The sequence below is a fragment of the Pseudorca crassidens genome, chromosome 15, assembly GCF_039906515.1.
Source record: "Pseudorca crassidens isolate mPseCra1 chromosome 15, mPseCra1.hap1, whole genome shotgun sequence".
Taxonomy (NCBI): domain Eukaryota; kingdom Metazoa; phylum Chordata; class Mammalia; order Artiodactyla; family Delphinidae; genus Pseudorca; species Pseudorca crassidens.
In genome coordinates, this window is record NC_090310.1 from 21,762,669 (window position 1) to 21,787,544 (window position 24,876).

General features: G+C 41.5%; 1 protein-coding gene across 5 annotated transcripts in view; it reads left to right on the top strand.

Annotated features, from left to right (window-relative positions):
- The window catches only part of DNAH3 (dynein axonemal heavy chain 3), a 194,658-nt gene that overhangs the window by 4,313 nt on the left and 165,469 nt on the right, over nucleotides 1-24,876 (top strand). For 4 of the 5 annotated variants that reach the window (XM_067706433.1, XM_067706434.1, XM_067706436.1 and 1 more), the window contains 11 exons: nucleotides 1,300-1,349; nucleotides 2,158-2,181; nucleotides 5,448-5,552; nucleotides 6,095-6,317; nucleotides 9,105-9,177; nucleotides 9,445-9,619; nucleotides 11,441-11,630; nucleotides 13,099-13,294; nucleotides 17,335-17,460; nucleotides 18,645-18,840; nucleotides 20,545-20,724. In XM_067706433.1, the coding sequence (XP_067562534.1) occupies nucleotides 1,311-1,349; nucleotides 2,158-2,181; nucleotides 5,448-5,552; nucleotides 6,095-6,317; nucleotides 9,105-9,177; nucleotides 9,445-9,619; nucleotides 11,441-11,630; nucleotides 13,099-13,294; nucleotides 17,335-17,460; nucleotides 18,645-18,840; nucleotides 20,545-20,724 (1,527 nt within the window). In that variant the 5' untranslated portion in view covers nucleotides 1,300-1,310. The remainder of the gene's footprint in view (nucleotides 1-1,299; nucleotides 1,350-2,157; nucleotides 2,182-5,447; nucleotides 5,553-6,094; nucleotides 6,318-9,104; nucleotides 9,178-9,444; nucleotides 9,620-11,440; nucleotides 11,631-13,098; nucleotides 13,295-17,334; nucleotides 17,461-18,644; nucleotides 18,841-20,544; nucleotides 20,725-24,876) is intronic. The other variant, XM_067706435.1, reaches the window with a different exon arrangement.

The window sequence follows — 24,876 nt, forward strand, 5'->3', positions numbered from 1 at the left end:
GTCAGTCATAAAATGGCAACATCATGGAGTTTGGGGGAAAATTGAATGACAAAACATACATATATATATATAGAAGGCTGTCTCCCAAAAAGAGCTCAATAAGTCTAACTTGATTTTGAGAAAATTTTGAAAGTGACCACTTAACGTGTGCTTTGAATGTCTGGGCAGCAGCTAATTGTATCTTGTGTGTGTGAGCATATGTGTGCATGTGTTCCTGTGTTTATCATGAGAATGATGTTAGCCACACTTATAGAGTGCCTACTGTGTTGAGTGACCAAGCTGTCTCAGTTTGCCCAGGACTGAGGGAGTTCTCAGGGTGCAGGACTTGCAGTATTAAAACCCAGAAAGTCCCAGGAAACTGGGACAAGTTGGTCATCCTTCTACTATGTGCAGGTTGCTTTACAGGTATTATCTCATTAACTCTCAAGCCCACCTATGAGGTAGGTTGACACACTGTTGGCATTTTACATCGTAAAGGACACTTGGAGAGATTAAGCAATTTGCTCAAGCCACATAGCTAATTAAATGGGAAGGGCAGGATCTGAACCCAGACCTGTCTGACTCTAGGGCCCAAGAATTTAACCACCACTCTGTGTGCATTTAGGCCCCTCCAAAGGCATAACCTCTTGTTGCCATTCACCTCCTGGATCATTGCCATTCACCCTCCTGTCACCGAAACTTCCTGCTGGACAGCTGACCTACAGCAAAGGGAGAGACCTGGACACAAAGCTGAGTCAAGACCAGTCTTGTATCTGGGCACAACAGAGGCCCCTCCTTCCCTAGCAACAGACACTGAAGCCTTGTGACTGGCCCCAGGACCTGGGTACAAGCTCCTCCAGTGTTAAAAATAACCTGAGAGGAGGAGAGAGAAGAGTTCAGGCTGCCAGGGGGAATGCTTGGTGGGGTGCTTCCTCCCTCTTCTCTGTGTTAGTATGTAACTCTGCTTCAGTTTTTTCTCTACAGTGGAGTCGGTGTATTCCTGGAAAAGTTCCAAGGGAGGTGCTGCTCAGGGGATGGGAAGAGTGGCCATCACAGGGAAGCTGCAGCACAGAGCCCAGCAGAGCCCCAAGGCTGCTCCTTCATTCTCTAGCTTCCCTTTCTCTCCTCTTCTACCTGGAAACTCCTCAGGGGGCTGAAGTCCATGACCTCGGAGAGGCAGCCCTGTGAACAGAGCTTTCAGAACATCTGGAAAGTTCCGTAATCTGTGTCATCCCCATTATGCTATAAGGAATTTCAGAGCCACTGATAGGAGAGGAAGAAACTGAGAGCTCTTTGTTCCTTTTTTCAATATTTTTATAGGTCCAGTTAGAATGGAGAACATGAGTGACGTGGATTGCTCATCTCAGAAGGTAAGTATGAATTTTAAGGTGTATTTCTTTTTTCATACCTGTAGTATTTTCAACATGTAGGGAAATTGGAAGTGGGTGGGAAGGGGATGTTTCAGTCATAAACCAATTGCCATGTTAGATCTCCTTGACTAGGCATATATGTTAATCAAATAATGTCCTTGAATTATGCTTTGTTCTGAATTAGGCTTTTGGACATCTTCAAGTTTTGCTGAGAATATTTCAGGAATAGACACCTTTCTTTCCCTTCCTTTTCAAGGCCATTAGACCATATGTTCCATCCAGCAGTTCCCAGCACTGGAGGTACATATATAAGAATATACTGGGGAGTATCTTGAAAATGTAGAGACTTGGCCTCACTCCCAAAGATTCTAATCTCAAAGGTCTGGAGTGGAGCCCTGCAGTCTGTATTTTTAGCTAAGACTCTAGTGACTCTGCTGTTGCAGGTCCTTAAGTGAGCATTTGGAAACTGCTTCCGTGAAGGACTTGCAAACATCACATGTAGTCAGAAATAAGCACCTGAAAGTAACAGTTCTACCCAATCTAGGTGCCAGAATCTTGGTGGAGAAGCCAAGATCCACTACGTCGCCATACATTGACGTGTATGGCGCATTTTACACTGCAGAGGAGCATTTTAAACCAAAACTTTGTAAAATTAAAGTGGATTTGGTGATAATTACTGAGCCCACCCCCTGAAATGGAAATGCTCTGCAATTTACCAGAGAGAACACTTACGCATTAGTATTTTTAACAAACCGTTTTGGGTAGCCAGGTAGTTCTTACAAAAATCTCCATCTCTTTCACCTTGAAGGTGCCACAGAGGATTCTTAACCAGGTGTGTTCAAGAAAACTCTCTTTGTTTTATGAATTGATTTCTAGATCTGCTAATCTTGTATGTGTCCCATGTGTCCCTGTCCCATGAACTGAGCTGTTTTCTGCTATCATGGTTTAATGGCTCTGTGTGTATAAGTCTTAGTCTGTGCCTATGAACTAGCTTAAAGTTTAATTTGTTCTTCAGCGGTTCTGCTTCTCTCCATTGTGCTCTGCAAAATGCTCAATGTTAGTTTGCTTTCTTTTTTTAATATAAATTTATTTATTTTATTTTATTTATTTATTTTTGGCTGCATTGGGTCTCCGTTGCTGCGTGCGGGCTTTGTCTAATTGCAGTGAGCGGGGACTACTCTTCGTTTAGGTGCGTGTGGTTCTCGTTGTGGTGGCTTCTCTTGTTGCGGAGCATGGGCTCTAGGCATACGGCCTTCAGTAGTTGTGGCTTGCAGGCTCTAGAGCGCAGGCTCAGTAGTTGCAGCACACGGGCTGAGTTGCTCTGCAGCATGTGGGATCTTCCTGGACCAGGGCTCGAACCCATGTCCCCTGCATTGGCAGGCGGGTTCTTAACCGCTGTGCCACCAGGAAAGTGCCTAGTTTGCTTTCTTGCAAAATGTTGTTTTCTTTCTTTATTATCCCAAGAATCGCTTTTCTCTTTATATGATGACTCAGCTGCCTCTGTGTCTATCTCTTGGATGACCGTCTCTCAGTATGGAGGGACTTACATATGATTCAGTCTGGCTCAAACCCAAAAAGGAATCTATGGGCTCAAGAAATTGAGAAGTCCAAGTTGGATCCTGGGGTCCAGTTGATGTCATTGGGAGTCTGTCTTTGTCCTTCTGGTGCTTTGCTTTCTTTTATGTTGGCTTTAATCTAAGGAAGACTTTTTTCACATAAGGCAAAGATGGCTGTTGAGAGTACCTCTTTCTCAATGGCACTATCAAAAGTGTCAGGAATGATTGTGATTAGCCCAGCTTGGGTTACACACCTATCCCTGAACCAATCACAGTGTCTAGGAGGAGAGAGTATTCTGACTGACCAGACCTGTATCACATGCTCTACCCTGGACACAGGCTGGAAACTATACAGCATGGACAGAAATTGGAGTAGAGCTAGTTATGTCCACTAGGGCTCTATTCTGCCTGTTTTGCTGGGAAGAGTAACTTCCCAGTATATGTCAGGGCTGAAATCAGGTTTACCCCAACCATAAGCAGAAGCATGAATGCTAAGCCACCTCCAGAATAATGTTAATATTCTCCTCAACTGCAAAAGAGTCTCCTCAACTGTAACTTACTCAAGATGTCTGAAATTTGTGGTGTTTGCTTGTTGTTCTTTTAATGAATAGTTTTATTTGAAACAGATTTAAAAGCTAGGCCAAGGGAAAGATTTCCACTGACCACAAAACCTTCTCGCTTGCAAAGACAAAATGCAGACAGCCCTAACTTATCAATCAGTATATGTCAGTATATGTCCCAGTCACATCTGGGATCCTGAAGGAAACCATGAATGACTTCATTTCCCTGAAAATACTGCTGCCAAAATCTGCCTTGGATGGTATAGTACCCATTTTGGATGGCCAGGTTCCTTTCAAGTTGATGCTGAGTTTTTTCATTTTGTTCGCCTCATCAGTGCAGATCTGATATTAATTTCGCTAGTGAAAGAGAAGGCTCTTGGAGATGATTCATCGATTCTTAGATCCTTGAAATTGAGGTCAAGAGCAGAGAGACAGGCACAGTGCTAAGCTGAAACAACAGGGTCATCTTGTTTAAGGTGGAGCCTGAGCATCCCCATGTTTAATAAAGTTCTGTTAGTGGGTCTGAAATTTTTGAAAACCACTGAATTAGGCCATTAGATCAGTGAACCTATTATGTTTTTAAAACTCCCAGGCTCAGTATGCGTTTTGTTTAAGAGTTTGCATGTTTTTGTTTAATTTTAACATCAACACATTCCCAAAGTAATTTGCTGTGTAAGTGATACTTGCCATTTCCAGTGTGTTGGGATGCTGAGTGATGTGTATTTAAAAGCACCTCTGGGGACTTCCCTGGCGGTCCAGTGGTTAAGACTTTGCCTTCCGATGCAGGGGGTGCTGGTTCAATCCCTGGTCAGGGAGCTAAGATCCCACGTGGCTCATGGCCAAAAAACCAAAACATAAAACGGAAGCAATATTGTAACAAATTCAATAAAGAGTTTAAAAATGGTCCACATCAAAAAAAAAATCTTTAAAGAAATAAAAGCACCTCTGTGTGGCTAGTATGTGTTACCTATCCTCTGTGAGCCTTGGTTTCAGCTAGAACATGGGTATAAAAAATCTCCTAAGTGCCTGGTGCATAACGTTTAGAATGATGGCAGATGTCATTGTTGTTAATGTTATTATTTTATGAGGTTGAGTCATCAGTGAGGGATTGGTTGGGGCATGGGATGGCTAATATCTGATTCATATACCCCCTACGTCTCTACCTTCAGTTACCCTGCATGACTTAATTTGCTGACCCAGATAAATCAAATCTGTCCAATAATGTCTCATCTTACACAGTCATTGCCTCAGGTGAAAAATCACAAAGAGCCAAAATTATACTTGCAGATCCATTAAACCACCTTTAAAGTGCTGTGTAGCAACACCTCTCAGTAAGTCCAGCCCAGAAGTTTTCCTCCATCACAGCCCCAGATGAAGTAGTTGTCTTGCTTATAGTGGCTGGGTGTAGGACAGAAACACACACAGCATTGCTCAACACTGAAATCACCTTCAACTCTGAGGTGAAAAGGCACCGGGAACTGAGAGTGGCAGTGGGAGCCACGGGTTCACCTCTGTCTGAGGCTCACTCTCTGAATGGCATGGTGGACCTACATGCCCACACTCTTTAAATGATACTTCTTCTTTCCACAGGAAGCACAGAGTTACTTATGCCACTGCATAAGCAAATTTCTATTTGGAATTTTGCCAATGTGAAATGCAAGAGTCAATTTTTTAAAGTCAACCCCTTTAATTACAACCCAGGGTAGGGCACCTGGAGGTGCCCTCAGATTTGGGCTCTTCCCAGGGGAAAAAAAAAAATCTGAATTTGCTCACTGAAGTGTAGCCAAGGAGGAGATGCTAGAGGAGAGACATTAACAATTAAGAAATGAAACCTACACAGTGGATAGGGGTGAGAAGGGTGCTGTATGGCAGAACTTTGTGCCTAAAACCTTTCCTGAGGACCTTTTTACTCCTTATCAACCTCAGAAGCTTGGAAATCTTTCCTAATTCCTGAAGAGTGGCTTTGTGTCTGTTTCCCACAGATCCACAAAAATGACTCGATATATCACATGAGCCACTCCCAGATGCGGCCAGAGTTGCCGCCTCTGCCTGCTTCTTCTAACGAGGAACCATCTGAACTCTATCAGGTATGTTCACCTGGCTGCTACTCTTCTGCTGGTACTAGTTTGGGGGCAAACAGTCAGACTTGACAAGTGGCATTAGAGGCCTTGGTCATTTTTGCCACTGGAAGAGGCTACAGCACCATGGGAGAAAGCTATGCAGTAACACAAAGGTGAGTTAGAATCTGGCCTTCTCACTTACCTGCTGCATTATTTAAACTCTCTGAACTTCTCCATATTCAGCTGTAAAATGAGAACAGTTATTTCTACCTTATAGCCACGTCCATAGCCATAAAGACAGTAGATGTAAATTATCTGATCACAAATTTACTGAATATTGAAAGCAAGCTGTCATCCTTGTCATCAGAAATCATGCTCACAATGGTCAGAGAAGTACAGTTGGTGTCCATTCCGAAAGTATTTGCACTCAGTGTGCAGAAGGTAGAGCCCCCGTGTAAGGCATGTGGGATGCCATGAGTCTCAGTGTGAGTGGAGCCTGGCCCTAAGGAGCCCAGGCCCCCCGAGTGATGTCCCTCATCATGTGTCACTGTGCATTTCTTCCCTTGTAGACAGTCATGTCGCACAGCCTTTACCCACCCTTGATGCAACGCACATCATGGACCCTGGCTGCACCCTTCAAAGAGCAGCACCACCACAATGGACCCAGCAACTCCATTGCCAACAACTACTCCTTGATGGCCCAGGACCTGAAGCTGAAGGACCTGCTGAAGGTCTACCAGCCCGTCACCATCAGCGTCCCCAGGGAGAAGATTGTTCAGGGGCTGCCATTAGGTATTTCTGGCTGTGTGCCATACCCACTCAGAATAGGGCTTTGGAGTGAGATTTCTAATCCTGGGTTTTAGTCCTGGCTCCACCTTTTGCTGCACCTAACTTTGGGTAACCTCATGGAGCCTCAGTCTCCTCATCTCTGAAATGGGAATGACTGTAATGGCTAGCATGACATTTACCATACACCAAGCACTGCTCCATGTGCTTCTTGTTGATTGCTGCATAACAAGTTACCCCCAAACTTAATAGTTTAAAACAACTACCATTTGTTGTCTTACAGTTTCTGTCAGGAATCTGGGCATGGCTTAACTGGCTCAGAATCTCTCACAAGTGTACAATCAAGGTGTCAGCCAGGGCCACAGTCATTGAAAGGCAACTAGGGAAGGGTCCTCTTCCAATCTCACTCACATCCCCCACTGCCTGTTGGCCATAAACATCAGTTTCTTACCATATGGGCCTATCCATAGTATAGTTCACAATATGACTTCTGGCTTCCCTTAGAGGGAATGAGGGAGAGAGCAAGAGAGAGAAGAGAGCCAGCAAGATAGAAGCCACTGTCTTTTTGGAACTTAAATTTGGAAGTGACATCCTATCACTTTTGCCATTTTCTCTTTGTTAGAAGTGAGTTGGTAGGTCCCGCCCACACTTAAGAGGATTACACAAGGGCATGATTCCAAGAAGTGAGGATCCTTGGGGACCATCTTGGAAGCTGCTTACCACAGTACTTTATATGTATTAATTTGTTTAGTCCCACTGGGTACACCTATATCTGCTTAAGGATATCCTTTAGTAGTTCTTGTTAGAGGTGTGTTGGAGACTTTCAATCTGCCTGCTGTCTCAAACTCATTATCATGTTTTCCTTTATCCTCTCTGCTGTGTCTCGGTGAATTCCTCAAATATATCTTCCAGCTCACTAATTTGCTCTTCAACTATGTTCAGTCTTGAGTTTAACGTGTCTAATGAATGGGTTTTGTTTTAATGACAGTATCTTTTTGTTTTCAGATTTCCTAATTGGTTCTATTTATGAGGACCACACTTGCCAATTTATTATTCTATTCTCATGGACATAGCCCTTCCAATATCAATCACTTGGAGGATCTTAAACATTTATTTTAGAGAATTATTAGTATTGCTGTATCATTTCCATTTTATAAATATGTCCCTCAATTTTTGAGTTTATTTGCTATCTTTCTTAGTATTGGTTTTTCTCATGTGTTATGGGATTTTAGTTTGCAGACTTATATTGAGAGTTTTTCCCTTTCTTGCTACATGCATTCCACATTGGTTGAGGTATAATACACAAACAATAAAATGCACAGATCTTAAGTGTTCAGTTCAATGAGTTTTGACAATTGTTTACACCATATAGCCACCACCCAAATAAGATATAGGGTATTTCCATCACTAGAGAAAGTTCCCTTGTGCTCCTTTCCCATCAGTTCCTTCCTCTACCCAACACCATCCCACCCCAGGGTAACCACTTTCTGATTTCTGTCACCATAGGTTAGTTTTGGTTGCTCTCACATATAAATGTACTCAAACAGTGTATTCTTTTGACATACCTTTTAAAATCTTGCCTTTTTCCCTTATGCCTTCATCTGGCATCTTGGACCCCAAATTAGTACCAGATCTTATATTGGTGGCTTAGGACTCCCGTCCTAAGGTGATGTTTGGGGATTGTAGATCTGGTCCCTGAGGCGATGTTAGGCTTGGCCTAGATATTACCAGCCTTTCTTTGCTTTCTGTGGCCACCATGTGAATTGAGGATAACAAGTGCTTTATCTGCATGACAGTGTTGCTGTCTTTTCGGTGTGTCTTGGGTAGGGCAGCCCTGGCTTCATGCTGTGAGCCTACCTGCAGTCCCCACAATCATGGTATGTTTTGGGTTCTGTTATTCCCCCCAGGTATCAAACACCTAACTACTTCTGCCTGCTTCTGGAGGCAGAAGCCAAGTTTAAGACTTTTAGTTCACAATGTGTTTATTTTTAGTCCACACAGAAGAGCATCTTTTCGAACAATGCACTGTCTTTTTAATTTTAAAGAATATTTTTTCTATTATTGTTATATTTGGAGTAGGTTGAGGAAATTAAAGTATGAACTCAAAATACATCTTAACCAAGAGTCTTCACTCCTCTGATTCCCTCAAAATGTCAAATTCATATTAGTATGTCTTTAACATGTCTCTATGACATGTTAGTTTCCTTAGGCTAGAATCTTAAGCAAGTATCCAGTTAAAGTATAATAGTAGAGTTTTATATTACTTGTTGAATTTATTTATCACAAATGATATTTATTGCAATACCTTCTGTTTATTACAAATGACATCAGTTTTTCTATTTGCAATAATTATATTTATTGCAAATGATACTGGTTTTTCTACTTGTGATAATCATAATATTTCCTTTAAAATAAATATATTAGATTTAAAAGTCTGAATCTATTTAAAGAAAAATATTAAGCAGTAATACACCTGATGTTTAGAAAATAGAGCATATAGGATTGGGGAGTGAATTGAGCAATTATTAATACTTGTCCAATGTATGGGATAACAGAAGGTATGCTCATCCCCATTTCACAGTTGGGGAAGCTGAGGCTTGGAGTGATGGTCACTTCTTCAGGGTCACACAGGTAATTAGTGGTACAGGGCCCACATCACCTGCGTCATCCCACCACACCAAGTCCACCCCGCTTAGTGTTCTCCTGCACTACCCTGAGACTGGCATCCCTGTGGACAGAGGACCGCCCAAGGCCACTGCTCATCACTGATGTCTTTCTTCTCTACTGTTCTAGCAAATAAAAGCTCATCAGAGCCTAACAAGAAGAAAATGAAGTTCTCCCCCAAAGACAAAGAGGATCTCACTGGGTAAGGTGTCCCTATGGGCACAGGGGATTGCAGGACACTGGGCTGAACCGAAGAAGGCTGTGGTCTCTTGAAAGCCATGCTCTGCTTCTTGACTTTAAAGCGTTCCTGGATACCTAGTTACTCATGTTTTTTTTCCCCAACAGTCCTCTTAATCCAATTTTTTGAGGCTCTAAATAAAAATAAATTAGCCAACTAAGCAAAACCAACGCTAACAAACCTATGAGGTGTTCCATGGAACCAAGGACTGAGCTTGTGTCTACTTTTCAGGACGAGGTTGGCCCGCAGCACCTCAACCTCCTTACCTATGAGGACGGAGGTGGTGACATCTTTGACTCTCCCAGGAAGCAGACCAATGAGTCCAGAAGAACAGATTGATGTGATGTTACAGCAGGAGATGGAAATAGAAAGTCAAGAAACCAAACCAACTGAATCAGACTTGGAGGTACATTCTTATTGCCTCCTTTCTCTCAATTTGCTAAGTATTACTCTTGGCATCTCAGTGATTCTAAACTGGAGAAAAACAGCAGAGTCACCTAGGGAATGTTTTAAAAATACTGAAGTCCAGACCCCATGACAGACTACTGAATGAAGGTGTGCGTGCCTGAATTCTCTGCTCTAGTAAGTCTTAGGAATCAGTGCCTTTGGGTCCTCATAGAATGTAGGTTGCGGAATGGTGACCCATAGGCTGGGGTTGGCAGATTTTGAAAAACAAAAATAAAACAAAAACAAGACACCAGTTAAATTTGAATTTCAGATAAACAATGAATAATTTTTTAGTATAAGTACATCCTAGTGCATCCTGTATTTTATCCGGCAACCCTACCATAAGATGAATTTGGCCTATAGATGTGTTTTGAAAATAAAGGAAATCTCACATAAGCTAGATTTCTTACCTCTCTTGAAAAAATTAAAATATTTGAAGCAGAACAGTAGCCACTTCCTTTAGATGAGAAATACATTCTCTGGTTTGTCAGTCTCCACAATTCCTTATTATTTTCTTATGTACAGCCAACTTTCAGTTATTAACGTTACCTGCCTGGTCCCAGGTAGACTTTTGAGCTTCCAACCCCTGTCTTAAAAGAACAAATAGCTTGCGAATTTATAGTGTATAGTAAAATGATTAATAATAAAAACCCATAGCAACTGAGCATGTGCTATTAGCAAAATTCCATGCTAAACCCTCTAGGTGCTTGACCCCATTCAAGACCTAGGGACTATGGTTATTCCTATTGTCCAGTTGTGGAAATTGGGGTGGGAACTGATTAAGTAACTTGCTCAAGGTTATACAGTCAGTAAGAGGCAAAACTAGAACTTAGGCCAGGTCTGGCTGATACTGACACCTCTGTGCTCTTAGGAGCCACACAGCATGTCTCAAACTTGCCTGAAAATAAGAATCACCTGGGGTGCTTGCTAACAAGTCCCAAATGCCCTAGCAGGGGGCCTATGAATCTGCATTTAACAGGAGCCTCTCTCCTCACCCCACGCAGTTCTTATAATGAGGGAGGTTTGGAATTTGTCCTGTATGAAGGTTGAAGAGATGTAAGCTCAGCCTCTTCTGACCACAGACAATTGGCACTGAAGGTCAAATCTGATTTCAAACCCTTTCCTATACTTTGTGCTTCTCATCCATCTGAAATTATTCATTTCCAGAGCCACTCAGCCATCTAGCAGCTTAGAGGCAAGCCCTAAATAAACCAAACTTCCTAACGTCACCAGGTCCCACTGGGCATTTTTGTTCAGTTCCTGTGTTTGTGTGGCTTTTCTAAACTCAAAAGTCCCATGGTTGGATTAGAAGAGCTAACTCCCAAGTCTCACTCAGGCTTGGGGGTTTTTCCCCATGGACAGCTACAAGCCACAGGATCAAGTGCTTTCTTTGTATAGGAGCATTGTTGTTGAGGAGGGTGAATTATCTGAGTCCACTTGAGGAGCTTGTCATTCCTCTTCTTAAAGCTCACCAGATAATGCCACCTCCATCCCTGGCCTCAGTCCTCCTTCCACTGTTCCTATCTGCGTGGCGTTGGACAAGTCCTTCCTTATACCACGCTGAGATCTCTCTGGCTTTGTTTGACTCCTCCAGAGTCATGGGGAATACTCGCCAATGATGTATTGCAATGAGTGTGAAGTCACAGGCCCAGGAGCGAGTGACGGATGGAGATAGGTGCTGTATGAACAGGGTCCCTTGGTGGCTGACAGGTGTGGGCAAGTGGGCGCAGTTAGCCAATTGATGTTGATCATTTTCTTGTTGGTGGTTTGTTTACGGAAGAGATACTATTACTATTTGACCAATGGAGTCCAGAAAGACATGATTGCCCCCCAGGAGGATGAAGTGATGGTTCGGATTTCAAAGCTGATTTCTAACACACTGCTGACAAGTCCCTTCCTGGAACCCCTGATGACTGTCCTTGTGGAGGAGAAGGAAAATGACTATTACAGTAGCCTCAAGAAAAGCATTGGTAAGGCTGGGCATAAATGGGACAGGGGTTCCTATGTGGAGGGCACCTTCTTTCCTCTCTCTGTCAGTCCTTCACCCTGGTTACTCTGAAAATGCCAAAAACACTGTTTAACTTTTCATCCAAATGCTCCCCGCCACCATCACTCATGTCCACACCAGTACTTACCACACTTTAATGTGCATCTATGTAACCTAAAGATCTTGTTAAAGTGCAGATTCTGATTCAGTAGAGTTTGGGAGAGGCCCAAGATTCTGCACTTCTAACAAGCTCCCAGGTGATGCAGGTGCTACTCAGGTGCTACTTACTGTAAGTAGCAGCACTAAGAAGTAGGGGCCTACTCACATTTAAAATCTAGTTCAAGACCTGCCTCTTCCCTCAAGTATTTTGATCTCTGCAACCCTCAGTGATGACTCCATCCTCTGCATTCATAGCACTTCTTGTTTCTACTTTCAGCTCATCCCACTTTGGAACTTCCCCCGTGCCACTGTTTCTCTATGGTTATTTAACACTGGCATTGTCTTTCTTGTGGGTCTCAGCTCTCTTATTAGACATTAGCTGATGTATCATCAGTCCTCCCTCCCCTTCATATTTAGCCCCATGTCTCGTGCACACAGTAGGTCATTGGGAAATGTTGGATGATGGTGAATAATGTGAGAAACACATCAAAGGGGAGGGGTGATCATATTAGTTCCCCAACTTCCCATTTTATCTGGAACACAGCTATACTTCCCAAGTTGTTATTTTTAATTTCTTAATTAACCTTCTAATGGTGTCAGTGTCATGGCGCCTTGTCTGCTATAGGCTAGAACCAAACTTATAAGGATAAACATGTAAAGCCCTTCAAATGTCAGCCTCAACCTACTTCTCCAGTCTTACCACCTTGCACTCTACCACTTGTACCTGCTATTTCTGCCACAGAATGACTCGCAGCACCTTGAGTATATTATACAAAAGTCATGGAACCGCACTTCTTATCCTTCAGACAAAATCCTACTCATTCTTTATGACCCAGCTTAAATGGTACTTCCTCTGTGAGGCTTTTGCCAGTCCTTAGCACATGAAATGTTTGGCCTCTAAATTTCCGTTCATGGATGGATGTCATCCATTGTGTTTATTTTTTATGTAACTATTTTGGTGTGAGAAATCAGTTAATGAGTAATGAGGTATCAGCAAATACTAATTCACTGATATGCATAATGCTAGATATCCTAACAGGACTCAACTCCAGATTCGAAGTACTCCAGACTGTAAAGTTATATTCCTCTTTCCCTGAAATATCTCACATACCAACAGAGTGGAACCTACCCAATTTAGTTATACCCAGGAGATTACCAATGACCTTGTAAATGAGGGAGCATTTCCAAGTGTAAATGGACAGAGGCACATTTACCTTTAAAGTGTTGACACTAAGAGCCCAGAGTGTTCAAGGTCCCTGCTTCATAACAAGTGTTTGCCCTGTTGGTTATAGTTGATTACATCCTCATGGATCCAATGGAGAGGAAAAGACTCTTCATCGAGAGCATCCCCCGAGCATTTCCTCAAAGAGTGATCCGGGCCCCTGTGCCCTGGCACAGTGTCTACAGGAATGCCAAGAAGTGGAACGAGGACCATCTGCACACAGTGAACCCCATGATGCTCAGCCTGAAACAGCTGTGGTTTACCGAGTAAGAAGTGCTTCCCGTCCCTTTTCTTCCCTTTCTTTATTGCTTCCACACATAAGAGATCATCTTATGTGGGAGTAGCCTTGCCCTTGAAGTAAAATGACAAACATCCCAGACCCAAAGTGCAGTATGAACAGCAAGTGACAGCTCTCCATGCAGGGCTAAGTGGCCCTCCTTTGTGCCTTCACAGCACCCAGTGCCTGTCTGTAGGCACTGGAGCATACTGGTTAAGAGCACTCACATGGAGCCGGCCTACTCAGGTCCGCCTCTAGCTGTGCTGCTTCATAAGTAACATCCTTCTCTCTAAATTTGGGATAATAAGACTTCCTACTTCATAGTGTTGGTAGGAGGGATAAATAATTTAATACATGCAAAGTACTTAGAATAGTGCCTGATATAAGTATCCAGTAGGTGTTAATTAGACCTCCATTATGAAATGTATCACACTGAATGATAATTATATGTTTATGACTTTGACTCTCTCTAGCCTATGAAATGTATGGGGGCTTGAGTCTTTTAGTTTTTTTTCCTTTCCAAATTCTTTTTTAAAATTTATTTTATTGAAGTATAGTTGATCTACAATGTTGTGTTAATTTCTACTGTTGGCAAAGGAATTCGGTCACACATGTATATATTCTTTTTCATATTCTTTTCCATTGTGGTTTATTACAGGTTTATCTAACATAGTTCCCTGTGCTATATAGTAGGACCCTGTTGTTCATCCATTCTATATATAATAGTTTGCAGCCACTAACCCCAAACTCCCACTCTGTCCCTCTCCCCCTCTCCCTCCCCCTTGGCAACCACAAGTCTGTCCTCTATGTCTGTGAGTCTGTTTCTGTTTCATAGATAAGTTCATTTGTGTCATATTTTAGATTCCACATATAAGTGATATCATATGGTATTTGTCTTTCTCTGTCTGGCTTACTTCACTTAGTATGATAATCTCTAGTTCCATCCATGTTGCTGTAAAAGGCATTATTTCATTCTTTTTTACGGCTGAGTAATATTCCATTGTGTGTGTGTGTGTGTGTGTGTGTGTGTGTGTGTGTGTGTGTACCACATCTTCTTTATCCATTCATCTGTCAGTGGACATTTAGCTTGTTTCCATATCTTGGCTATTGTAAATAGTGCTGCTGTGAACACAGGGGTGCAGATACCTTTTCAAATTATAGTTTTGTCTGGATACATGCCCAGGAGTGGGATTGCTAGATCATATGGCAACTCTATATGTATATTTTTAGTTTTTTGAGGTTATTCCTTTATGTAACTCAGGGCCAGCACAGGGTTGGCAAACAGTAGTCTCAGTTATATTCATCAGTGACTAAATTTGCCACAGGTAGTGGTAGAAGTCCAGAGGAGGCAGGAGCCACTTTTTTTTTCTCTTTCATTTTTCTAAATTGTTATTCACATACTTTAAAATTCACCCTTTTGAAGTGTACAATACAGTAATTTTGAGTATACTCACAGATTTGGGCAACTTTCCTGAAACTATTGGGAATATTTTCATCATCCCTGAAAGAAACCCTGTACCCATTAGCAGTCACCCTCTCTTCTCCCTTCCACTCAGCCCCTGGCAATATTAATCTGCTTTCTGTCTCCATGGATTGGCCTACTTTGGATATTTCATATAAGTGGAATCATACAATACGTGGCCTTTCATGTCTGGCTGCTTTCGCTTAGCATCATGTTTTCAAGATTCATCCATATTGAAGCATGTATCAGTACTTCATTCCTTTCTGTGGCTGAATAATATTCCATTTTATGGCTATACCACATTTTTTTTATCCATTCATCAATTGCACTGGGAAGAAAGACTGATTTTTTTTATGAACCCCTCAAGAAAGGGTGTGAATCCTGGTAGGAGAATGAGGCCACCAGAGTTCACCAAAGGCAGGCTAATGAAATGATGAGCTGCCACCATCTGGGTTTTTTATTAGAAAAATTAGAGGCCGGTATGTTTATGTAATTTTGATTGGGTGAACTTAATCAGTACCTCAGATATTTTGTTTGGGGAGGATCTATAGCTGTGAATGTGTTTAGTCTTTGGAGAGCCTTGTTACTTGGATAACTTACTTGTTTTTTCACATTCTTAGTTTTACCTATTTTTAAAAAGGAATTGCAGGTGGGGTCAACCTAGGACAGAGCCCACCAATGATAAGAAATAAACACATTCCCTCTTTGAACTGAATTCAGTTTTCTAAGGCATTGGAGGTGCTAGTAAGGACATTGGGGGAGAAAAGTAATTTTTTAATGAGGCAGAAGTATATAATAATAATTTATAGAAGAGTAATAATTTATAGAGTGGGCTCTGAAACCAGACAGCCTAGGTTCTGGTTCTTGCTCTGTCCCTGATGAACTGTGTGATTTGGGGAAGTTAATCTTTCTGGACCCCTGTTTCTTTATATGCAAAATGAGAATTATAACAATACTTCCCTCATGGGATTGTTGGGTGAAGTGCTTAGAACAGTGCTTGGCATACAGTAGTTGTTCAATAAATGAAGATACTGCTTTAACTACAAGCATGTTTAAGGCCTCAAAAAATAAATTAACCTAGAAATTAACAAGAAAGTCAGTCACAGGGCTGGTAAAATTGCCAGAAGTTCAGTACCAAGAGGATGTACACGTGAATCTAATTTGATCATATAGTGAAGATGACAAATTATTGAACATATAGCTTCTACTATAAGAAGGATTCTTATCACTTGCTTTTCATGGTTCCCTGAAGAAGATTATATAGGCAACAAAGGCACAAAAGTGAACCAAAATCATGTAGGTTTTTGTCAGCTGAACCAAAAAATCATCAAGGAGAAAGATTTGTTAAGGAAATGCTACAGAAAAATATTCTTATATGACCTGCAGCATTTAGCTTTAAACATTTAAAGAGGTCACCTAGTGATCAGTGAAGGGTGAGGGGTTTAGGGGCCAGAATGAGGGTCGTGATCTGAAGAAAGAGTAGATTTTTCTAGCCAGTGTGGGAAGTTTTTTAGGATTGAACTAAAGATGAGTAACATAGTTATCAGGTTGTGACCAGGGCCATGCTGGAGTTGGATATCAAAGTGTGTGGAGAGTGAGGTCCTCAAATTCTGCTCTCCCCTAGCAGTGCTTTGTGACTGGCCAGACAAGATGAAGACTAAGTTCACCACCTCCACCAAAAAGGAATAGAAATGTAGACTGCGGGATTTTAGAAGGATGAGGGAAAGTGCCTAATGGGTCATTACAGTGGATGATGAAAATGAGAAGCGAGAACTGAGGCAAGCTAAGAAAGTGAGCAAAGATCTAGTTTGGGCACTGATGATTTAAAAGACTGATTAATAAATGAATGAATAGGTGTCAGGAAGAGAAATGGTGGCCCTGTAAGCTAAAAAAGGCCTTGCGGAGTGTGGTAAAGGGCAGAACCTCCATTAATCTGAGAGAAATAGAAGGTAAGATTATCATCAGAGAGGGCAGGAAGAGATTCATGTCTTCATTTAACAAATATTTATTGAGTACCCGTACTATGTAAGGTGCTGTGCCAGGGATGCTGTGGGTGTCTCGGTGAGCCTGTCAGCTGTCGGGGGCAGGTCTATAGGGTTTTCTGGGCTCAGACCAAAGTGGACCTCCAAGTTGTTTTGAGTAGCTCACCCAGGGGCCACATTGAGGATTGAGTGGAACCCACTTGATCATGACGGTGGTGCTTTGCTTGCCCTGTCCTCTGTGTCTTCACTGTTGGAAAGAGCTTTGATTTGTCCATTTGATATCCCAGTTCCCAGCCAGCCAAATTCCAGGTCAGTGTCAAAATCCCACTCCCCAGATGGATTACCCGGAGCAGGACACATAGGAAGGCTCAGTAATACCTGCTGAGTTTATCTACTCCTTGCAAGAGTTCTTGTGAACTATCCACTCCCTCCTCAGACTCCCAGATTTTTCAGATATAATTCGTTTTAATCTGTTTATATCTCCTCTCACTGAAAAATGAAAATATATTTCCTTTGAACCCATCGTACAAAGTTTGTTATAAAGCATCTGCTTAGCTTAGGAAGTTTTTCCCTCTCTTTCTGCAGATTTAAAGACCTCAGGTTTGTTCGAACAGCAGAATTACTGGCGGAAAAATTACCTCTGCTGCCTCACGAATATCAGGATGTCATCCAGAAACACTGCATGGAAGCACGCCAAATTCTTCTCAACAAGTCAGTATCTGGCCGCAGAATGGGGCTGTATCACAGTATCATAAAGATCAAAAACTCTGTGAAGTGACAACGTATCCAACCTGGGGGGTGCACAGATTTTGCTGACTTCTCACTGACATCTTCCTCTGTTCTCTTCCTCCCATGTTCCCATCCCCGACAGCCTCTGTGCCTCCTCATGTACACTGATCTTTGACCCTCACTCCTGGTCTTCCTCTGCCTTTTTGAAACTCTCTCATTACCATTCCTCGTTGAGAGTACCACTTCCGTTCCCTCCCTCTGAAATCCTGTAGGCCTTGCTGGGTTATAGGACAGTGCATTTAAATGACCTGTGTTCAGGTGGCCCAGATAAATACCTGCAAGGTTCCAAGGATGGGAGTTTTTAGTCACTTAATTCTTTTTTCCTTTGCAAATGCATGCAGGACTGTGTCCAGAGCCAGAGAAATTCCCTTATGTGAGATGATGGTGATAATACCTACCAACGGGTTTTTATTATCAGAGAAAATGTTTATACAATAGCTGGCATGTAGTAGCTATTAAATATAATGATTACATCTACAACTATGACTATTACCAGTACTTCTCTGACTGTTAGAATAGTACTTTTCTAGCAGTCAGAAAAGAGAAGTGATAGGGTGCAAATGCCCGTGGTTCCCACTGGGAATTAGAAATTGGGGGAAGTAGGATGAAAGGAACAATGAGGCATCCATTTCTTCTTTCGGTTTTCTAATTTCTGCTCTCAACTTCTGAGCAGCCACTGCCACACTGGAGTTTCTCCTCCCAAGTTCCCTTCCTTTTCTCCTCTTTCTCTTTCTCCCTATAAAGTCTCAATCAGAAAACAGACATCCGCCAGGGAGAGAAGTTGGAGAGAACATTCCAGTTCCTTATACCCCTTTACCCCAATCTCTGAATATAATGAAGAAACTATAGACACTTTCGTCTTTCAGCAGGACTGTTCATTTGGGCACTGCTAATGGGAGAATAGCCTCTCAATCCAAATCTTATTACTGTCTTCCCCAGAAAGGGATGTTGGCAGGTGAAGTGGCCAGGGATATGAAAGTACCAATTTGCAAAGCTGCGTAATGGCAAAGGAGCCATCTGCCTTGTTGTGGGGAGTGGGGAGTGGCTGAGAGGACTTCTTGGAGCTTGGAAGAGATTCTTAGTTAGACGCCCTGCTTTCTTTACAGATGGATCCCCACCTGTGCCCAGCTTTTTGTCTCCCAGAAGGAGCAGTGGATCCTTTTTGCTCCCAAGAGTGACTATGGCTCCTCTCGTCGCATTGAGGAATATTTTGCTTCTGTTGCATCCTTCATGTCACTCCAGCTCAGGGAGTTGGTCATTAAGTCTCTGAAGGACCTCGTTTCCTTTTTCTTGATACACAAGGTATGTAGGGGACCAGCAGTAGACCCTTTAGAGTGGAATCAACTGAGATAGACTCAGGATTCAGTCATGTAAGGTCCTCAGCTGTAAGCCAAGCCAAAAAGTAAGATCTTGATTTGAACACATATCAGATGATTATTAGCTTATAAAAATGATTTATTTAAACACACAGCAACCTTTCCTGAGATAATTACTTCCTACTATATTGGTAAAAATCTATAGAACTAGAGAAATTTAAAAAATTTAAAGAAAGGTTGAATAAAATGGAACGCATACCTCCTACAGTAGAGGGAGTGGTCACTTTTTCATCCTCTCTATTAAAAGAAGGGGTTGAAAACGGTTTGTTATCAATTTTTGGCTTGATATTTAGGGACTGTTGTGTGTGTTCATTGCAGATATTGGCTTTTGTTTTTCAGTCTTTGAAAGGGTACCTCTAAAAACAAAAGGCTTTATTGACCTAATAACTTCTTTCATGAAACTACTTCAGTGAAGTCTAGATAAAAACTAAAACACTAAGTCCTGGTTTTCAAAGCATCCCTTAAATTTAGATAACCTGGGAGATCAAGGAATATTCTTTTGGATTTTATATTATGTGCCATTTTATCTTAAAAAGAGCTATAAAATTTTAAATTGCCTGTTAGAAAAGGTTAAGTTCTAAGCATTTTTACAAATTGAGTAAAAATGAACAATTGCCCTTTTGCTCAGAAGAATGTAGAACCAATGCTGTTGAATTTAGACTGCACTGTTAGCACTCTACAGTGGACTAATCTATACATGTCATTGTAATCACCTACTGGCTAAGCAGAAGAAACTCAGATGTGGGAACAAGTCTCACTCTAAAATTCCACACAAAGGGAAAACTAATGTCTTCATATATCTTAAAGAAAGAAATTTATGGGTATTTGGTACATAGTAGGCATTCAACTAATGCTTATCAATAATCCTTAAACCAATCTAGATATCTCTAGAATCAATTACTTGGACAAGTACTTTACAGCTGCCCCATGCCAATTTCATTAGGCACTGTAGTTTATGAAAGGTATTTTGTGTTACTAACCTGTGTTGGGAATTAGAAATATCTCCACACCAATATTTCTACTGCAGGAAGGTTGACAATTTTAGTGTCTAAAATATGCTATATGCTAATTAGCAACTTCATGTGAGGTATACAGATAAAGTATTTATACTTGTGGATTCAGTCAACAAATTTTTATTGAGCACCTACGATGTACTAAATGATATTTTTGATATTTTGGAGGACGTAGATGAATCAGAGACAGATCCTGCCCTTAAGTTTAGTGTAGAGAAGATGTGCATGTAAATCTCACGAGAGAAAGATAAAATACCATAAGGAAGTGGAAATATGGAAGTTCAGAAGTGGAAGATTATTTCTTGCTGGGGAACAGGGAGGCTTCCCAGGGGAGGGGATTTTGAGCTGAATTTTAAAGGATGGGGAGGATTTGGAAATACTGACAAAGGAATTTCCAAGCAAAGTAAACATACTGAATCAAAGCTTCGAAGAAGGGGGAGAGGGTGAACTCAGGTGGGCTAAGCCATACTTTGCCCTTATTTTAAATATGAACAGTGCATGGTACCTTTCATTTCCTTTTCTGGTGCCCATGTAGTACTATAAATGGGTAAGATTCACTCCCTTGATTCCAGAAGGTTCCATTTTGTAATAATTTCCATATCTTATGTCTCCTGAAGGATGGGAATGATTTTGAGGAGCCCTACCAAGAGATGGAGTTCTTTATACCTCAGCTGATCATGATCAAGCTTGAAGTCAATGAGCCCATTATTGCCTTTAATCCATCTTTTGATGACTGCTGGGAATTAATACACAACTCTTTCTTGGAAATTATTAAGAACTCTAGGGGGATTCCCAAGGTATAGTATTCACTTAATTATTCATTTGTATTTTTATTCACATATTGAATAAAATAGAGTTAAAATGGCTGCTTGTACAAGGTAGGGTTTTATTGATACTTTGGGAGATACATCCTGAGTACACCCACTTGACTCCCAGAAAGAGGATTTGGGCCTTCAAGAAATGTCCACACATCCCATTAACAAGGACACTAAGAGTTACTTTGTGAGAAAGTAGAGCTCCCCACATGATGCCAACCTCAAAAGGGCAGATGTGTCCCAAGCCATATCCATCCTGGGTTAATAATTCATGATGGATCAACTGCCGTGTACTTTGCCAAGACTTTTCATAAGACTGTGTCTAATTTAGTTCTTTAATTTCCATGTGTTTGTTTGTTTAACTCACTGTAGGCTTCTAGGGGAGAGATTAAAGCTTCCCTTCCTGGCCCAAGCCCTTTTCCAAGTTTCCTTTCCAGGGTGACATCACTTATCAGATTACAGACAGTTATTAGCAGACTTTTAGAACTGGGCAGGATCACCCACATGAGTGTGACTCTTTGGCATTCCATCTTCTGCCCCCTCTGGGTGGTTGGTGTGGCAAGAGGGCCGGTGTCCAGCCCCACATAGGGAAGGGACTTGCGGGGTGTTTCTCCCCTCCCCATCCCTCCCCCTCCCTCCCTCCTCATGCATTATGTATGATGCTTGGATGCTCTTAAGCACTCTTCTCTTTGCAGTCCTGTGCTTAGAGGGTTCTAAGAGCTCATGATTAGAGTCAGACTTTGTAGGGAAGCATGTGAAGCCACATGTTCCAGTTGATTTCACCAGAGAACTCTAAATTGGGGGTTTTGAACCAAACCAAGTCAGGCTAACAGGAAAACTGGATGTTCAGAGGGGAAAGAAACGTGGGCAGCTCTCCTACAAGCAGTATCCCTAGGAAGGAAGTGAAAGAGAAGACCCTGTAATTTGGAAGGATAAGTGTGGGGCTTGGAGACAGTTAAAGTACATACCACTCAAGTTCCCCTTCACTGCTGTTGATCAGCAATGTTTGCAAGCAGCTGGGCTGGGAGAGCCCAGGGCTTATGTGGCTGCTGCTGCTAACAGCCTGGCAGGGGCTGGTAGTAGATTTAGTGGGTTGTAATGCCAAGAAGACATAGTCATAGGTCATAGTTTGTGCCAGGTTTGAAAGCTAGGCCCAAGTAAATGCTGATGATTCTACTAGACTATGAGAAAAAGCAGCCCCGGATCTGAATTCTCCATCTCGAGATGCCCATAGCACAGTCTGCCCCCCTGAACCCCTCACACTGTATTACCTCTGATCTGGGTAGTGACATTTTAAAAGAACAGTCCCTCAGGTTGAATATCTAAGAAGAACAGCAACAGATAGACAGTACTCCATCCCCTATCAGTCCTGTCTTATTTATGGTTAAAGATGAATTTTAAAAGTTGGAAAAAACGTCAGCATGAGATGTTTGAAAGTAGTACTCAAGTTGCAAAAGGAAAGCATATTTGTGAGAAAGTTACTAAAGGAAATCAAAGTAAATATTAGAAAATATTTGCCTTAGCAAAAAACTGAGAAAAACATGGATCTGTAATACTGACTGAAATGAAAAGAGGTGAATGAGAGACATAAATAAAAGGAAGCTGGATGAGATAAGGATTTTATAAAATTGAAAGTGCAATAAGCAGAATTTAAAACAGCATTAGCAGGGGATGCATTACTTTATAATCATTATATAGATATATAAAACACATTAAATATACATAAATATATATACGTGTGTAAAATTATATATATGTAATTATATATTCCCCCTATGGAATGGAGTTGTTTTGGTCAGTCTCTCTCCTGATGGGAGAATTTTCTAACTCAAAGTGCCAGGGAAATGCCAAAGTTGGAGAAGTATACAGGAGAAAGCACTGAAGGTAATGACAAAACCAAGAAGTCTGGGATCAGAGAGCCATGGAGATAAGCAGATAGTAACAATAATTACCTGGAAAGAGCACTATTGTTCTTGGCTCGGTTTTACAGACTGCTCTGTGGGGCATAGGAGAAGCAGCCACATTTTTTTAAAGGTGTATTTAAAAAAATTTTTAATTGAAGTATAGTTGATTTACAGTGTTTCAGGTGTACAGCAAAATGATTCAGTTATACATATATGTGTATGTATTCTTTTTCAGATTCTTTTCCATTATAGCGTATTACAAGATATTGAATATAGTTCCCTGTGCTATACAGTGGGTCCTTGTTGTTTATCTCTTTTGTATATTGTAGTGTGTATCTGTTAATCCCAAATTCCAAATTTATCCCTCCTTCTCCATTGCCCTTTGGTAACCATAAGTTTGTTTTCTACATCTGTGAGTCTGTTTATATTTCGTAAATAAGTTCACTTGTGTTATATTTTAGGTTCCACATATAAGTGATATCGTATGGTATTTGTCTCTCTCTTTCTGATTTACTTTACTTAGAATAATATTCTCTAGATCCATTCATGTTCCTGCAGCTGGCATTATTTCATTCTTTTTTATGGCTGAGCAATATTCCATTGTGTGTGTGTGTGTGTCTGTGTGTGCCTGTGTGTGTCTGTGTGTGTAGGCCACATTCATCTGTCAGTGGACATTTAGGTTGCTTCCATGTCTTGGCTATTATAAATAGTGCTACTATGAACATTGGGGTGCATGTATCTTTTTGAATTAGACTTTTCTCTGGGTATATGCCCAGGAGTGAGATCGCTGGATCATATGGTAACTATATTTTTAGTTTTTAAGGAACCTCCATACTGTTCTCCATAGTGAGAACCAGCCACATTTAAAATGTTCTTTCGATTGAAGACTTTTCCCAAGAGATAATCCCTTATCCTGCCCACCTATGATCTGTTGCAAGGCCTGAATGCTCCAGTTGTGCTGCCCTAAGCCATTTCACTCATATCCTGCTTTCAAACACTGCCTACAGTGTGGCTACAGCAAAGAAGTTGCTTCTCCACTGGTTTAAAAACCTTTGGATTGTCCAAAGAGGGAAGACAAAGATCAGTTGCACTTGCTTTTCCCCCTTTCTAAATCAGTGCGTTTTCATCAGCGGCATATAACTCATAACTCAGTAAAGCCCTCTGAAGAGTCTTTTCTTAGACGGATCACTAAAATCTTTCTTAGTAGGGAGAGCAGTGGAAGGCAATGGGTCCCCAACAAGGACTTGCAGCTTGCATGAGTCATGCAACTGAGAACATTCTCAGAGATACACATGTGCCATTAAGAAGTTGGAGTGTTGAATTCTCAGGAAAAATACTTTTTGTGCCTCAGATCATAACGACATAGCTTTTTCTCCTGAACTGAGAGAAGAATCTAGTACATCTCTCCCTTTCTTCAGATGAGAAAACTAAAGTCCAGAGAAAGTAGCTTACCTAAGGTCACATAGTCAGCTAGCGGCAGAGTTTGAGTTGGAACCCATGCCTCTAGTAGCTTTTCATTAGAGAGGCAAGTGTTTGGTGGTGGGGAGGGGTACCACTGTAGTATTTATTCACTCACACGATGTTTATGTGCACTTACTATGTGCCAAGCTCTGGTTAGGCCCTTCACAATAGTGAAGAAGTCAGATACAATCCAGACCCTCATGGTATTTATATCCCAGGACAAACCTAGAATAGCTCATTACACATTCATTTAATTGCAATTATGTTGAGTGCCAAGTGGGATAAATTTAGAATGTGAACTTTAAGCAGGGAAACCTAACATCCACTGGGGGCCCAGGGGGGACTCTCTAAGGACATGAGAGTTGAAAGGAGCAAGAATTTGAAAGATGAGTAATCCAACAAGAGGAAGAGGAGAGAGAATAGAGGTAAAGGGAACAGTGGGGTGATTCCAGCACCATCCGAGAAGAGATAGAGTTGAAATGCAGCTGATGTCTCTGGAAATGAGTGCATTGCAGGAGACTTTACATTTTGGTGTCATCTTCTTTCTTGTGTCTTGTGGATGTCTTGTGACATTTAAACGTCGTTTCAGGACTTCCCTGGCAGTCCAGTGGTTAAGACTTTGCCTTCCAGTGCAGGGGGTGTGAGTTTGATCCCTGGTCAGGGAGCTAAGATTCCCACATGCCTCATGGCCAAAAAACCAAAAAACATAAACGGAAGCAATATTGTAACAAATTCAATAAAGACTTTGAAAATGGTCCACATCAAAAAA